The 17,905-nt window shown below is 43.8% G+C and overlaps 1 protein-coding gene across 1 annotated transcript in view; it reads left to right on the top strand.

Moving 5' to 3' along the window:
* Nucleotides 1-10,219: 10,219 nt before the first annotated feature.
* LOC311131781 (pro-neuregulin-3, membrane-bound isoform-like) overlaps nucleotides 10,220-17,905 on the top strand; it is a gene marked incomplete at both ends in the record, with an annotated part of 453,127 nt that continues 445,441 nt past the window's right edge. The window contains one exon of the mRNA XM_084164910.1: nucleotides 10,220-10,937. Within this exon, the coding sequence (XP_084021036.1) occupies nucleotides 10,220-10,937 (718 nt within the window). The remainder of the gene's footprint in view (nucleotides 10,938-17,905) is intronic.

Below are 17,905 nucleotides of genomic sequence, written 5' to 3' on the forward strand. Positions count from 1 at the left end.
AAGTTCAGAAGTAGTTATCATTAGCCCTATAAATAGGATGCCAAATGCATGATATTAATAACAAACCTTTACCTTTGGATATTATATTTTATATGAAGGATGGTTGGTTGATTTCAAATGTGTTCTACAAGTTAATAATAATTAATATGTTGGATTTACGTCTCCATCTCAACCAAAAATCTAAGTTGAAGAATAGGACTGAATCAAATCAAACTTTATTTAAAGTGTATTTTATAGTTTGAATTGATTTAGTGCTATTATTTAACTTAGAGTTTTGGTTGAGATGGAGGCATGAATCCAACATATCAATCATTAATTTGTAGACAAACTGGATATTGAATTGTGAACGCAACCAAATATCAACATTTAAAGGAGGTGTATCTTCTGCTTGGATAATATATATATATATACTAAACTTAGTAGTGTACATAGAGGTAGGCATCTGGATGGTAGACTCGTTCTCACTGAAGTGCATAACCTCTCATATACCAGTAGGAGTCACTGTTCCAGCCCGACTCGTTGGATTGTGGCTTCACATTTTATTTCAATATACCTCTTTATTTAGGTTGATGGCAGGATGTTGACTTAATGACGTTGATTCAAACATACCATTTAACTATCAACATTGAATAAAGGTCAAATAAAATATGTCTAATCAAATACGAAATTCAACATAATTTCAACCACCCAATATATATTTCATATAGGATGAAAAATAGCTTTACAGTTTCAACGCAATTTCAACATTTACATAGTTCTGATGATTATGTTGAAATTAGATTCATGTAACAACCTGCTATCCATGTTAAGTAATTGTATTTACAGTGCGTTCGGAAAGTATACCCCATAAACACTACCCCATAATGACAAAGCGAAAACAGGTTTGTAGAAATGTTTGCAAATTTATAAAAAATAAAAAACAGAAATACCTTATTTACATACAGTAAGTATCAGACCCCTTTGCTATGAGACTCGAAATTGAGCTCAGGTGCATCCTGTTTCCATGTTTCTACAACTTGATTGGAGTCCACCTGTGGTAAATTCAATTGATTGGACATGATTTGGAAGGGCACACACCTGTCTATATAAGGTCCCACAGTTGACAGTGCATGTCAGAGCAAAAACCAAGCTATGAGGTTGAAGGAATTGTCTGTAGAGCTCCGAGACAGGATTGTGTCGAGGCACAGAGTTCTGGATACTTAGGTAAATGTGATATTTCATTTTTCTATATTTTAATAAAAAATACATTTGCAGAAATGTCTAAAAACCTGTTTTTGCTTTGTCATTATGGGGTATTGTGTGTAGATTGATGAGGGGAAACAACTATTTCATCAATTTTAGAATAAGGCTGTAACGCACCAAAATTAGGAAAAAGTCAAGGGGTCTGAATACTTTCCTAATGTACTGTAAGTTGAAGTTGTACCTTTAATTTCAATGTTTACAACGCTGGTTGAAATTAGATTAAAACAGCACTGGTTGAAGACTTTATGCAATCCAAATCCACGTCACATTAGTTTGACAAATGACATTGAAACAATGTTGATTCAACCAGTGTGTGATGATGGAAGTGTGTGGGAGAGTAGAGGAACAGAGAAAGAGGAGGGGGAGGTCTAGAAAAAGAGAGACAGGTTGGAGAGAAGTATATCCTTACATAAGCCCCTTCGAGAGCCTTATGTAAGGATCCATATTTAAGACCCCAAGTTTAATCCACCAAGTTAACTTCAACAATCAAGTCATCAACATGCAGGGCTTAAAGTTTGTAGAACACATTTATGGATTTTTCACATGTTCATATCTCCTCCTATCCCCCCGCTTCCTAGTCTAGCTGACACCAAACCCAAAAGTCTCCTTGATGTTGTAGGTACGATGCGTCAATAATGAAGAGGGCTGTGGTTTTTTACTGATTGGTTCTCATCTGCGTCTTTCTCACTCAAACACCTACATGAACAACCACACACACAGCCCACGATATGTCCAGAACAGTGTGTCACAGCTCTCCCTCACTGTGTACCAGGTGAGTCGTGTCAGCCAGGCTACCCGCCTCCTCCTTAACAGATAATTCATAAATCACAATTATGAATATACTTTGGAGAATAAACACTCCCCATCGCCCTGCGGTGCGTTTCTCTTTATTAATCACCATAAATAATGGAATGACTGACAAAAAACAATGACAGCTCCATGGATATTCATATCTGCGTATAGATGATCATTCTGTTTCATTAGTGGCATGTGCTAATGCAAGTGATGACTCAGATGGTATTGTTTACTTACTGCAAGGCTTCAGTGAGAGGCACTCTAAGATCCCTTTGAACTTAACATGCTGCCATGACGGAGCCTTTCCCTGTAGTTCCCTGTGCCACATTTTACCCTGTAAACATCTCGCTGAGAGACATCAATTTCATTCCACAATCTCTCAATCAGCAGGCCTCATTCACATGGCTTATAATCAGAACCATATCTAACTATCTTAGTTGTTGTTAGTTTTTGCCCCTCAAAGGTCAATTCTTAGTCATCCATCATTCAAAGGTATCTGAACAATGTACCTTTCCCAGTAACAAAGTAAAAAAATGATCTAATATTAATTAATAAAGGAGCACAATTATAATTGTTTTCTCAGTGAAGGATCTCTTTTTGTATGTTGGCCTCTTCCAATATGTGCCTCTTTCTTAGTCTTTTCAACTCAATTATGAAATGCAGACTAGCGAACTTACATGAAAGTTCTAATGTGAGACAGTTTTTCACCGCAATTGGCTACATTTATCTAAACATTATTCACCCCTTCAAACACTCTGTCACTATTGAAAAATAGTACTTTGTGCAAAACATATTTATGGTATTGGTTTATAGATCCAACTCCAAAGGCTGAACTAGCATCTGGGTCAAGGAATACTTTGTACATTTATATTTTGAGTGAAGTGACCCTTTAACTGGGCTATTACACTGGATGCAACACTTTTACTAGGCGTGAGATGCTCCCATTGTTTTAAATTAAACCTGGAAGTGAGAAGCCTGGCTCTGCGAGCACTCAACATAAAATTACACTCTGGTACTATTTTAAATAATTCAATGTGCAAATTCGCACCCGAGAACACACCCGTCTGGGTAAGCTTCCTGTGTAGCAGCTAAAAAACCTACTGCTTTTGAAAGCAGTGTGCTGCTAACAATATAGCTTCCTCCACTGTCCCTGTCCCCATTCCGGGCTTGGAACTAGTGATCCTCTGCTCACAAACACAAGACTGCCCTCCTTGACAACGTACTAACCGATTTTAGCTATACAAAAGGATCCAATTGGAAAGCTCCATCTGCAACATTTCAAGCTAGCTGTGGAGTGAGCTTAACCGATTTTAGCTATACAAAAGGATCCAATTGGAAAGCTCCATCTGCAACATTTCAAGCTAGCTGTGGAGTGAGCTTACTGTACATTCTTAACATCGTTACACTTTCACAAAACCCCAGTAGTAGATATGTTAAAGGGGGGCTGAACTCACTCATTTCACTTCCACATGCTAGAATCAATGTGAGTTTGAAGTGGGTGTGTTATGTACACTCCTGAGTGGCGCAGTGGTCCCACTAGAGATCCTGGTTCGAATGCAGGCTCTGTCGTAGCTGGCCGCAACTGGGAGACCCATGGGGCGGCGCACAATTTGTCCAGGGTAGGGGAGGGAATGGCCGGCAGGGATGTAGCTCAGTTGGTAGAGCATGGCGTTCGCAACACCAGGGTTGTGGGTTCGATTCCCACGGGGGGCCAGTAATAATAATAATGTATGCACTCACTAACTGTAAGTTGCTCTGGATAAGAGCGTCTACTAAAATGTTCGCTGCTGTTGTGTGTTCCTCTTTACTTGAAATATCCCAAACAGCCAACGTACATGTGACGAATGGCTCAGCAACCATGTGACGCAACATGACATCGTGAAAGTGATTGGTCAAGAATCCCAAGCTCCGAGCATTTCCTGCTTTCTACCCACTGGGCACAGATGTCAATTCAATGTCTATTCCACCTTGGTGCAGCCACTTTTTCCTCATCAATCTACACACAATACCCCATAACGATGAAGCGAAAGTGAACAGATTTGTAGAAATCTTAGCAAATTTTAATTAAAAAAACAACAGAAATACCTTATTTACATGATTATTCAGACACTTTGCTATGAAACTCGAAATTGAGCTCAGGTGCATCCTGTTTCCATTGATCATGCTTGAGAGGTTTCTACAACTTGATTGGAGTCCACCTGTGGTAAATTCAACTGATTGGACATGATTTGGAAAGGCACACAGCTGTCTATATAAGGTCCCACAGTTGACTGTGCATGTCAGAGCAAAAACCAAGCCATGAGGTTGAAGGAATTGTCTGTAGAGCTCAGAGACAGGATTGTGTCGAGGCACAGATCTGGGGAAGGTTACCAAAACATTTCTGCAGCATTGAAGGTCCCCAAGAACACAGTGACCACCAAGACTCTTCCTAGAGCAAACAGAGCAATCGGGGGAGAAGGGCCTTGGTCAGGGAGGTGACCAAGAACCCGATGGTCACTCTGACAGAGCTCCAGAGTTCCTCTGTGGAGATGGTTGTCCTTCTGGCAGGTCCTCCCATCTCTGCAGCACTCCACCAATCAGGCCTTTATGGTAGAGTGGCCAGACAGAAGCGACTCCTCAGTAAAAGGCACATGACAGCCCGCTTGGAGTTTGCCAAACGGCACCTAAAGACTCTCAGACCATGAGAAACAAGATTTTCTGGTCTGATGAAACCAAGATTTAACTCTTTGGCCTGAATGCCAAGTGTCACGTCTGGAGGAAACCTGGCCCCACCCTACGGTGAAGCATGGTGGTGGCAGCATCATGCTGTGGGGATGTTTTTCAGCGGCAGGGACTGGGAGACTAGTCAGGATCGAGGGAAAGATGAATGGAGCAAAGTACAGAGAGATCCTTGATGAAATCCTGCTCCAGAGAGCTCAGGACCTCAGACTGGGGCAAAGGTTCACCTTCCAACAGGACAATGACCCTAAGCACACAGCCAAGACAACGCAGGAGTGGCTTCGGGACAAGTTTCTGAATATCCTTGAGTGGCCCAGCCAGAGCCCGGACTTGAACCCGATCGAATATAGCTGTGCAGCAACACTCCACCATCCAACGTGACAGAGTTTGATAGGAATAGCAGAGAAGAATGAGAGAAACTCTTTAAACCCAATAAGTCTCGAGGCTGTAATCGCTGCCTAAGGTGATTCAACAAAGTACTGAGTAAAGGGTCTGAATACTTATGCAAATATATATATATTTCTATAAACCTGTTTTTCTTTTGTCATTATCGGGTATTGTATGTAGATTGATGGTGGGGGGGGGGTGGGAAACAATTTAATCCATTTTATAACAAGGCTGTAACGTGACAAAATGTGGAAAAAGTCAAGGGGTCTGAATACTTTCCGAATGCACTGTAAATGCTGCATGTCACAACATGAGAGGGGAAATGATGATGAACAGGCAATCTCTTATGTACAACATCTTTATTAATTAAAGTATAAAAAAACTGTAGAATTCACACGTGAGTTTGAGGGTAAACATTTCTCAAAGCCCATCGCTCAACTTTTTGTGTTTTGTGCCTTTCAGAATGCAGCAAAAGTTCAGTCATAATAAAAGAGCTTGTACCTTCCTCGCTGTGTCTCACTCTCTTTCTCACTCTCTTAATGTAGTTTTCTCTTTGAACGTAGCTCCGTGATCTTTGCGTTAATGGTGCTTCACATGTTAGATAGGGCGCTCCCTCGCCCTCCATTTGGCAAATCTGACCATAATTCTATCCTCCTGATTCCTGCTTACAAGCAAAAACTAAAGCAGGAAGTACCAGTGACTCGCTCAATACGGAAGTGGTCAGATGATGCGGATGCTACGATACAGGACTGTTTTGCTAGCACAGACTGGAATATGTTCAGGGATTCATCCAATGGCATTGAGGAGTATACCACATCAGTCACTGGCTTCAACAATAAGTGCAATGACGACGTCGTCCCCACATTGACCGTACGTACATATCCCAACCAAATGCTACGGATTACAGTCAACATCAGCACTGAGCTAAAGGCTAGAGCTGCCGCATTCAAAGAGCGGGACACTAATCCGGACGCTTATAAGAAGTCCCGCTATGTCCTCAGACGAACCATCAAACATGCAAAGCGTCCATACAGGACTAAGATTGAATCCTACTACACATGCTCTGACATTCGTCAGATGTGGCAGGGCTTGCAAACTATTATGGACTACAAAGGGAAACCCAGCCGCGAGCTACCCAGTGACACGAGATTAGCTAAATACCTTTTATGCTCGCTTCGAGGCAAGTAACACTGAAGCATGCATGAGAGCACCAGCTGGTCCGTACGACTGTGTGATGACGCAAGTGTCTTCACTGACATTTTCAAGCTCTCCCTGACCGAGTCTGTAATACCTACATGTTTCAAGCAGACCACCATAGTCCCTGTGCCCAAGAAAGTGAAGGTAACCTGCCTAAATGACTATCGCCCTTCACGTCGGTAGCCATGAAGTGCTTTGAAAGGCTGGTCATGGCTCACATCAATGCCATCATCCCGGAAACCGTAGACCCACTCCAATTCACATACTGCCCCAAAAGATCTACAGATGATGCAATCTCAATTGCACTCCACACTGCCCTTTCCCACCTGGACAAAAGGAACACATATGTGAGAATGCTGTTCATTGACTACAGCTTAGGGGTCAACATTATAGTGCCCTCAAAACTCATCACTAAGCTAAGGACTCTGGGACTAACACCTCCCTCTGCAATTGTATCCTGGACTTCCTGACGGGCCGCCACCAGATGTTAAGGGTAGGCAACAACACATCTGCCACGCTGATCCTCAACATGGGGGCCCCTCAGGGATGTGTGCTTAGTCCCCTCCTGTACTCCCTGTTCACCCACGACTGTGGCCACGCACGACTCCAACACCATCATTACGTTTTCCGACTACACAACGGTGGTAGGCCTAATCACCGACAACGATGAAACAGCCTATAGGGAGGAGGTCAGAGACCTGGCAGTGTGGTGCTAGGATAACAACCCCTCCCTCAACGTGAGCAAGATAAAGGAGCTGATCGTGGAGTACAGGAAAAGGAGGGCCGAGCACGCCCCCATTCACATCGACGGGACTGTAGTGTGGACTACAGGGGGAAAAAAAGAGGACTAAGCACGCCCCCATTCTCATGGGTTGAGAGCTTCAAGTTCCTTGGCGTCCACATCACCAACATACTATCATGGTCCAAACACACCAAGACAGTCGTGAAGAGGGCACGACAAAGCCTATTCCCCCTCAGGAGACTGAAAGGATTTGGCATGGGTCCTCAGATCTTCAAAAAGTTATACAGCTGCACAATCGAGAGCATCCTGACTGGTTGCATCACTGACTGGTATGGCAACTACTTGGCATCCGACCGTAAGGTGCTACAGAGGGTAGTGCGTATGGCCCAGTACTTCACTGGGGCCAAGCTTCCTGCCATCCAGGACCTATATACTAGGCTGTGTCAGAGGAAGGCCCAAAAAATGGTCTAAGACTCCAGTCACCCAAGTCATAGACTGTTCTCTCTGCTACCGTACGGCAAGCGGTACCGGAGCACCAAATCTTGGTCCAAAAGGCTCCTTAACAGCTTCTACCCCTACTTACATTTACATATTACCTCAATTACCTCGACTAACTTATACCCCCGCACATTGACTCGGTACCCCCTCTATATAGCCTTGTTATTTTTATTTTATTGTGTTACTTGTTTTACTTTAGTTTATGACAAGTATTTTCTTGCCTACTTAAAAAAAAAACTCTGCATTGTTGGTTAAGGGCTTGTAAGTAAGCATTTCACTGTAAGGTCTACACCTATTGTATTCGGCGCTTGTGACAAATAACATTTTCTTTTATTTTGATTTGAGAGGTCTGTCTGTGATAAAGAGATGCTCAGCATATTTAACACAACAGTCAACCAAACAAGTCCTGCAGGCTCTAGTTTGATCTAATCTTGACTATTGCCCAGTGATATGGTTAAGTGCTGCAAAGAAGAACCTAGAAAAGCTGCAGCTGGCCCAGAACAGAGCAGCACGTCTGGCCCTTCAATGTACACACAGCTGTCAACAGTATGCATGTAAGTGTCTCTTGTCTCAAAGTAGAGGAGAGACTGACCTCATGATTGAGCCATGTTCACATGGAAGTCCCTTCCATCTCAAATGACTCAAGTAAACAGTCAAATTAGCTTTAAAAAACAAATAAAACAACACGTCACAGCACAACGCCGCTCCCCTGTCTGACCTAAATAACTCATAGACATATGTATATGTACTGAAGTATGTATGTGTGTAACTCATAGATGCTGCTGCATTTAAATAGAATATATGAAAATGTAATATATTAATGTATTTGGATGTAGGCCTAGAGTAATGGGTCTCTCTGTTTCTCTGTGCTGTGTCAGTAGGACCTTTTTTGGTTCAATTGTTCTTATTTCATATTTGTGTAGTTCAGTCCTTGAGCTGTTCTTGTCTATTGTTATGTATTATGTCATGTTTCATGTGTTGTGTGGATCCCAGGAAGAGTAGCTGCTGCTTCAACAACAGCTAATGGGGATCCTAATAAAATACGAAAAATACTAAAGATAAGGTTGAAGGAGGGCTTTAACCCACCCATAAATTATGAGCCCAATGTCTGGTTTGTTTCTCTCCCGCACTGCTGGTGTTTGTTCGGGGGGATGTAGCGCCTCCCTACCTCTCCCTCTCTCTCTCCTCCTCCCCTTCTTCCGTGCCTCTCTCTCTCTGTTCCCTGGAGTGTGTCTGTGGCCACTCTTCTCTCCTCCACACGGAGTATTGTGCTGCTGCTGATGCTGCAGAGCTTACTCCCAGGATCTCTGCCTCATTTTGCTTTCTCTCTCTCCCTCTCTCTCATTTAACGGTGATAGGGAAGGCAGTGTGGTCTCTGCCTCTGTCTCGCTTTCACACGCAAAAGCTTACAAGGGCGCACAGAGAAGGGATGGGGCAGTTGTTGTTTGTCAGTCTGGAGTCCTGCTGAGAGTGAAAGGGAGGAAAGCGCCAGTCGGGAGCCGCGCAGCCTACATATCTCTCTCTCTCCCAGTCTGCAGCCTTCAAGAACAGCAACCGCATCAGTTTTTCAGAGCAGCACTCTCCCCCGTCCCCTCCTCCTCCTCTTTCTTGCTCTCTCTCTTTCCCTTTCCGTCGCCAATGTGGGAATGTAGCGGACTGAGGTAGCAAGCAAGCAGCCAAGGCTTTCAGATTTTTCTACCACAATGACAGGCGGTGGACAGACAGCTGGAGAAAGACGGACAGTCCGGGAGATCTGAGGGGAAAGGAATTGGATGGGGATCAGTTGGATTTACCCCCTCCCCCTCTTCCGCCTCATCCCGACAGATCCTCTCCCTCACTCTCTCTCCAGTTCCACTGGCTCTCTTCATGCAGGATTACCGTTCGCCACTACAGCTGAAACACCGCTGCACAGGGCTGCCTGGGTGAACAGCAAGGGGTAGGCTGACCAAAAGCAGGGAAGACGACTGTAGAGGAAGCCCCTTGACTGGAGCCTATATAAAACGAGTGCAACCCCTCCAGAACCCCAGAGGAAAAGGAATCGAGGGCTGTGGATTAGAGTGCCATTGAGAAGCAGTGAGTTGGAGCCGCAGAGGAGGGGTGCTACCCTGCCTGGTTTGTTTCTCATTGAAACACACACAGGATTTACAGCTACGGTCTTAAGCTCGCCACACCGTGGATCGATGCCCTTCTGCCTGCCTTTTTTCTTCAGCTTTTTTCCTCATATGGGAGTGAAGTACCTTGGGATTTACCGTTGTTTCGTTACCACCTAACTACAGCGAGGCTCGCCCCCTCGGTTCAGCACCCTCACCTGTCCGTGTCCAACCTGTGTGTGTGTGTGTGTGTGTGTGTGTGTGTGTGTCTGTTTGTTTGTTTCTGTATTTGTGTGTACTTAGCTAGCTCTGCGCCAGAGGGAGTGTATATTTGCTTACGTGTGCATCCTCGTGAGCTGCTTGGCTTCTAATTACTTGTACGTGTCTGTGGGTGCTCTCTTGTGTCCGTGTGGGTATAAATTTAGGAATTTTGTGTGGGTGCATTGGTAAAATTTAAAAATAAATTAAGATGTAAGATGCCGTCTGTCGTTCGTGCCCTTTTGTCATTGGGCCACCGGTTTGACCCCTGACCTTTGACGGCATCGGCAAGATGAGTGAGCACTCGGGAGCGAGCACTCTGGAGGCCATGACCCTGGAGGAACCCGGGGACGAACAGGCCTCCCCTCGGGCACCGGGGCCTCTTCGCTGTGGGCCCTGTGCTGTGTGGCCCCGCCAGCAGACCTGGCTGTGTGTGGTGCCCTTGGTGATGGGCTTCGTGGGCCTGGGCCTCAGTCTCATGCTGCTCAAATGGATTGTAGTGGGCTCCGTTCAAGACTATCTGCCCACGGACCTGGTGGACGCCAAGAGCATAGGGCAGGATCCCATCTTTCTCTCCGAACCCAGCGCCCTGCCCAAGCGACCAGACACTATGACCACGACTTCCACCACCAACCCTCCAGCCCCGAGAACTCGATTTGGGCAGCCCTCCAACCACTCGGCCCCGCACCTCCACAACCGGATCGGCAGTGGCACCCACGTGACGGGCACCACCACCACTACCCATACCACTCGACTCGTCCCGCCCGGGGGTAAAGAGGTGACCCCGCGCAGCACCACAGTACGGCGGAATGGCAACACGGGTAACGGTCGTAAGGATAAGAACCCACCGAACTCACGACCTAGTCCAACTTCCACGACTACCAAACCCACAACCAAGGCGCTATCGCCCACTTCTCCGCCATCTCCCCCAGCCAAGCCCACCGGGCGCTGGAACCCTGGACGCTCTGTGAAAGGTCCAGCCACACGCCCACACCACCGCTTCAGAACATGTAAGTCTGTTTTTCTTAAAGGGAGGGTGTGTTTGTGTCTGTGTGTGCAAATGGAACAGTGTTTCACAAGAGCTCTAGCGTTTGTTCTATCCGGCGAATGGCATTGGAGTGCTGGTGGAGCTGGTGCCCAATTACCATACACTAATGTATTGCTGCTGGATATGAAAAAACCCACAAAAGGCTACTTTGTATAAACCATAGTCTAAATATGTACTCTATAAAGATTATCTACTCTAACGTCATGAAAGGAGGCACTCATGTAACGTAATGGCATTCACACTGTGGTATTCATTAGCCAGTCCCTCCAGGATTTCGTGGGGACTTGTTGTGATATTTGCGGGCAAAAATGCTTCATTTTGCTGCAGAAATTCCGACATTTTGCATGGCAATATGCAATGATTTTGTCCAATTAGTTTGTTGACGTATGGCTTGATTGAAACATATTATGCAATAAATGTGCAGAGCTCTCTTTTTGCACTGCGGTGATGGGTCCGTTTTATAATAATAATAATATGCCATTTAGCAGACGCTTTTATCCAAAGCGACTTACAGTCATGTGTGCATACATTTGTACATATGGGTGGTCCCGGGGATCGAACCCACTACCCTGGCGTTACAAGCACCATGCTCTACCAATTGAGCTACAGAGGACCATAGTATGCGATAATATGTCAGCGATTTTACTGTTTTATGCAGAAATAGTGTGGTGATTGGTCAAATTTGCAAGCCCTCGCATAATATGCGGGGAATTGTTGATTTAGCAACAAAAAAAATGCAATCTCAGAATCGCGGAATCCTGGAGGGACTGAATAGAAATCTGGAAGCACTTGATTTCCTTCCCCTCATCTTTATCTTTGGCTTGTGCATTAACGTGATAAGAATCTCTGCTCCTGCAGGCTCCACGCACTTGATATTAGTGTCATAAAAAAATGGTTGCTGCTATCTCTGTGAATTGGCTCTATGATGGGTCCTGTTTCTCAGCTGAACGCGGGGGACACGAAAGCTTCTTAGGCAAGCGCTGTGACTGTGGACAACATATCCATGTTTTGGAAAACAAATATGGAGGAGGGAGAGCGGAGGAGACCGGGAAGCTCTCACCTCCTGCCTGTGTGTATCAGATGGCGAGGCAAAGATCCCATTTAGATAAGTGATGATATGAGCACTGCTGCAAGTAAAGCAGAGAGACTGAGAGCTGAAGCTCCGCTAGCCTAACCCTAGGGCAATATTTTCATCTTGACTGGCTTAGGTTGAATATAAAACTCCATTAATGTATGTTTAAATCGGGAGATGCTTTGCATGGCTGATGTCAGTTATGCAAGATATCGCGAATGAGGGGGCTGTCTGCATATAGACTACAGATTCTATGACATGGGTGGAGACTTCACAGAGAATAATATTTAGGCCTCCTCATCAAGTCTCTTTCCCATGGGGTTTCAGGTGAGACCTGAGGTTTGGAGTTAATATGTAATGGAACGCCATAAAAACATTATTTTCCAGTTAAACAGTTTCAGGTTGAGGAGGTGTTACATAACCAGATTACATCTAGCTAAATATGTATTTATCAGGTTGTTAAATAGACGTGTTTAAAAAAGTAATCTTACGACCATTATACAACCTTACCATGACGAGGTGAGAACACGTCAAGCTGATGTCACTGATGTCATTGTGGCTGGTAGCCTAGCGGTTAAGCGCGTTGGGCCAATAACCGAAAGGACAGCATACAGGAAGGTATAAGAGCGTCTGCTAAATGACGTAAATGTAAATGTAGTGTATAATATTTGTACATTGCTATATTAGCAGAACACTGCTTCTACAGTATTATGTGAAGTATGGAACCGTCACACTTGAAAGTTATCAAAACACTTTGTTTAGAATATCTACATAAGTTCAGCAATTGCATTCTTCTCATATTACTCTGTAGGCTACTGACAATGTAAAGCTTCCTCCTGGAGGAAGCTATGAATTGGTCAGTAGCCTACAGAGTGGTATGAGATGAGTGCCATCCTCCTGCATGACACATCTGCCTGTAGTTACTGCTGGACTCATGGGTTGAGGCAAACTCTGTCATGTCCAGAATGAAGTGTCATGCACTCCACCACTCATGCCACCTGACTGCAGCTGTCCATAACCTGTAATACATTACATAGATTAGATAGAAGGGACTTCACCCACTGGATATTTGAAGACAGAACATCACCCGAGAGCTGTGCATGTCAGTGTGTGGTTAGACAGCCAAATCCTTAGATTTGACATTCTAGTTGACATTCTAGTTCTGGTTAGACAGCTGAAGTTGTACTCTATACACACCTTTTTTTTTTTTGCTAGGTAAGTGTAGGCATACTGTCTTTATAAGCCATTGATATGATATTTACAGCATAACATTTTTGTCTTTGTTACACGATTATACTTTGTTACACGATTATACTTATATAATTTTTTTGTTGATAAGCAGAGCGATGTTTGTGCAATGTCCACCACATGTAGCCTACACCATATTAGTAGTTCTGGAATTTGTCCCCCGGGAAAGATCTTACAGTGGGCATAAGGAGAGATGAGACGAGACAAAACTTGCCAGTTATAGAATATTGTGTTGTAGGACAGCTGAGCTGACTGAAGACCAGGCATTCAACTCGCAGTTGATACCGTTTCCATGTTAAGATGTCTTTAGATGACATGATGAAATGTTGAAACTAAGTTGCAAGCTACTTTCGTAGCGATTGTCTTGTAAAACACATTCCAGACACAGTGGGTGGACCGCCGGCCATCTTTGTGGTAGTACCAAATTGCAGTAGTCTGAAGGGATATGTCCATTCTATGCATTCTATTTCTATGATTGAAATTACATCCACCCTGTATTAAAGAGTATGCTTTGTCTCAAATGATGGCGGGCACAACACAAACACCTCAGATGGTATAAATAGGATATAAGCTACAACATACAGTATGTGAAAAATCAGAGTTTAGGCGTTTTATTATTATTTACATTAAAGGTAAAAAAAAAAATGAAAATGTGTATTAAAAACATTTTTCTATAAATTATAAAAAAAGTTTGACAACCCTGTTTGTAAGCTTTTAAATTATATCAAACTCAACCATTTATCTTTTCCAGTGATGAAGACATGGATGTCTCATGGCAGGCTGGGGTATGCAAAATGGGTCAACTTTGAGCACCACAATCTCCTAAATGTTTTGGCATTCAGGTCCAAAAAATCACTTCCTGACCACGTCTACCATGGAAAATATGTATGGAAAGTTTCGTTCAAATCAAAAGGGGTGCAGTCAAAAAGTTATTGAAATCAAATGGAACGACCAAATATCAAATAATCAAAATATATTGTGATTGTCTTCAAACTATTACACTTCTCTATATTTTTTTACATTGGATTTACACATTAAATATACAAAGTGAGGAACAATACTGCAATTGTTTTTGTGTTTGTATAGAATGTATTTAAGTTCAGGGCCAATGCAAATTCCTCAGCGGTTTCTATGACTGTAAGTAAATATATTGTTATATTTCTAGTACAAGGGTCTAGACCTCAGGGCTATGTGTTAATGCCAGAAATATTAGTTTAAATACATGTAAAATATATACACTACTGTTCAAAAGTTTGGGGTCACTTAGAAATGTCCTTGTTTTCGAAAGAAAATCAATTTTTTTGTCCATTAAAATAACATCAAATTGATCAGAAATACAGTGTCAACATTGTTAATGCTGTAAATGGCTATTGCAGCTGGAAACGGCTGATTTTTCATGGAATATCTACATAGGCGTACAGAGGCCCATTATCAGCAACCATCAGTCCTGTGTTCCAATGGCACGTTGTGTTTGCTAATCCAAGTTTATCATTTTAAAAGGCTAATTGATCATTAGAAAACCCTTTTGCAATTATGTTAGCACAGCTGAAAACTGTTGTGCTGATTTAAAGAAGCAATAAAACGGGCCTTCTTGAGACTAGTTGAGTATGTGGCGCATCAGCAATTGTGGGTTCGATTACAGGCTCAAAATGGCCAGAAACAAATATCTTTCTTCTGAAACTCGTCAGTCTATTCTTGTTCTGAGAAATGAAGGCTATTCCATGCGAGAAATTACTAAGAAACTGAAGATCTAGTACAACGCTGTGTACTACTCCCTTCACAGAACAGCGCAAACTGGCTCTAACCAGAATAGAAAGAGGAGTGAGAGGCCCCGGTGCACAACTGAGCAAGAGGACACATACATTAGAGTGTCTAGTTTGAGAAACAGGTGCCTCACAGGTCCTCAACTGGCAGATTTATTAAATAGTACCCGCAAAACACCAGACTCAACATCAACAGTGAAGAGGCGACTCCGGGATGCTGACCTTCTAGGCAGAGTTGCAAAGAAAAAGCCACTTAGTGGTGTGTTGCTTAGGCACTATCCTAAGTTGATAACTATATGATAAGTCTACAGTTTGTAAAGCACTAGCTTCGGACTGTCTACAGGGATAACCTATGGACTTCTGGGGAAACTGGTGAGTACGGTAGCTGTAGAATCAAAGGCCTCAGGATAAATGTAACTTTACCAAGGCTGTTTTTTTGCTCAAACCCTTAAGTGATCCTAGCATAAATTCCTCATTGAATGTTCCATTGTACATTCCATATGCTTACACAAGCGTGCATGCCAAGGGAAAGAAAACCAAGTATCCTGGTAGGCTGCAACCTGCTCAGAATGAGTCTGACATAATCAGATAATTTTCATGTCAATGCCTGGAGGTCAGTAAGAATTGGTGTCGAGGGAACCTGTAGTGGTTTTACTACAGGTCACGGTGTCTTACACCATTGTAGTGACGATAGATATGAAGGAGTCTATTTCATAGCTATGTTATCCCCGGAGGAGCTACCCTCACGACGGAAGTACTCTATAAGCACTGAACCAGTCGTATGCGGTGTGATCATGGTTCATGACTTCTAATAACTTTCCTCCTGAATGGAGGGTTCTATTTATTAGTGTTATGTGTGTTAACCATCAGAAGAGTGAGATTCCCTTCCACGTGTTGCAATCTGAGTGACTACTAACTCCTCTGTCGCTGTTGTCAAGGGCCATTGACTTGTTAGGTCTCTAACCTTCTTACTGATTGTGGCTGGACTGACTATTGTTGGCATTGGTACTGGTACTCAAGGGGACCAGCTATCCTACCGATTTATTCTGAAATGTTATCCTACCGGAATACATGATTAGAGCATTTTACTAGTTGCATTGTAGTTAAAACTACACATGGCAAGGAATGATTATTGTTGCCATTTGTTTTGGAGGTGGAAAGTCCTCTGGAGTTATTTTACGACCAGTGTGGTACACCTCAGTGATATCTCAGATGTGTTCTAAGGTTATCCCAGTCGAGGGGCTTGTCCGCTCTATGTTGACATGGGGAAGTTTACAACTAGATTTGTTTCCTGCTCTGGCAGTCTCGTACGGTGTTGCACGTAGTCTCAAACCCCCCACTGGCCTCGACGAGGCTCATCATGGGTCTGGGCTAGTATTCCCCCCCTTTGTGTCTTGCGACCCCCGCACCAGCGGTGGGTGTTGGTGTCCGAGGCACAAACGAAAAGGTTGGACCCTTTGTATGAGTTGTCAGCAGCCGTGTAGTTAGTAGATTGGCTGTAACCATTCAACCAAATCTCCTGGTGTTTGTGCTTGAAAATGCTCAGTGGCTGTTGTGGCCTGTCAGTCACCACAGTGTCCGCGTGTGGCAACCGTTCCAGTACCTGCAAACTGAGATGAGGATGTCTTTCTGCGATATGGCACAATATTTCACCAGTGGGAATCATCGGGTCAGTTGCGGGACTGACGCCGTTAGTTTCACTGTAAGGGGTTTCAGTCCCCCTCAAAGCGGAAAATGTAACATCGGAAGCAGAGTACACTCTGCACGTCGATGCTTTTATTCCTGAGACAGCCGCAGTGCTTGCGGAAGTGTCCGTAGGACAAGAGAAGTTAATGTCAGCTACAGTATCGCATTACTCCAAGGAGGAGTGAAGTGGCTCATTCACAGAGACTGCTTGCTTGAAATCATGAAAGGACTGGTCAATCAGGTTTGCTGATTGAATGTCATGAGATATCGTAATATCTCCTTGGGTCAGATGCTGCACAGAGAAGTTTCGAGACATCTTTTCCAAAAAGGGTTATTTTGATAGATGCTCTTTGTGGATGACTGTGTCGCAGTCAGCGGTAGGAGACGACAGTATGGTCAGTGGAGACGGCACGGTTGTCTGTGACCACACTTGGTTGGTCTTCCAATCCATCAGTGGGATCAACCGATCCATCAAGTCTACTCTGAGTAGCAGGGGTTCACTTTCGAGGCTGGTAACATACACAGGGTGAACAAGCGATACGTCTTGGTAGATTAGTTTCAGCATGAGTCGCATTGTGAAAGGTGAGGTAGCCTGGGTGAAACCTCGAAGTGAAGTATCGCATTGTTCCGTTTTCAAACGTTTAGCTGGGTTCAAAGCCCTTTTGAGATCATTGAACAATGTTTGACAGATGAGCGATATTGTCAAATTAATTAGCGCATGACAGGTTAAGCAGTCCTCCAGGACTGTTTCCAGGTATGGGCTGTTTGAGTCGCGTTTTGTGGTCATATTCCCCACAAAGGGGAGTGGTCGTTCACAACGACGTGATGTGTAATTTCTGTTCATGGTGAAAACAGATGGACTTATCGGGTTTCGAGTGGAATTGGCTCTTGCGACGTGTTTTACCTTTTTCTTTGCAACATTTGTATCAGAGACTATAGACAAAGCTTGTGCGCTTGTGTCTTGATTGAGTGGGCCCTGGATAGGGTCTCGAGTGAGAGCGAGAGTAAATGGATTGTTAACGTCCTTCCTAAGGGTGTTAACTCTGGCGAACCTGTTGTCCGGCAATTCCACGTCTGGTCATGGTGACTTGTCTTTTTCCTGTTTATCAAATTCTTTCCGGTTCTTTATTTCTCTTCGCAGAGCTTTTAGCGAGTATTGGC

The sequence above is a fragment of the Coregonus lavaretus genome, assembly GCF_964263955.1.
Source record: "Coregonus lavaretus genome assembly, chromosome: 1".
Lineage (NCBI taxonomy): Eukaryota > Metazoa > Chordata > Actinopteri > Salmoniformes > Salmonidae > Coregonus > Coregonus lavaretus.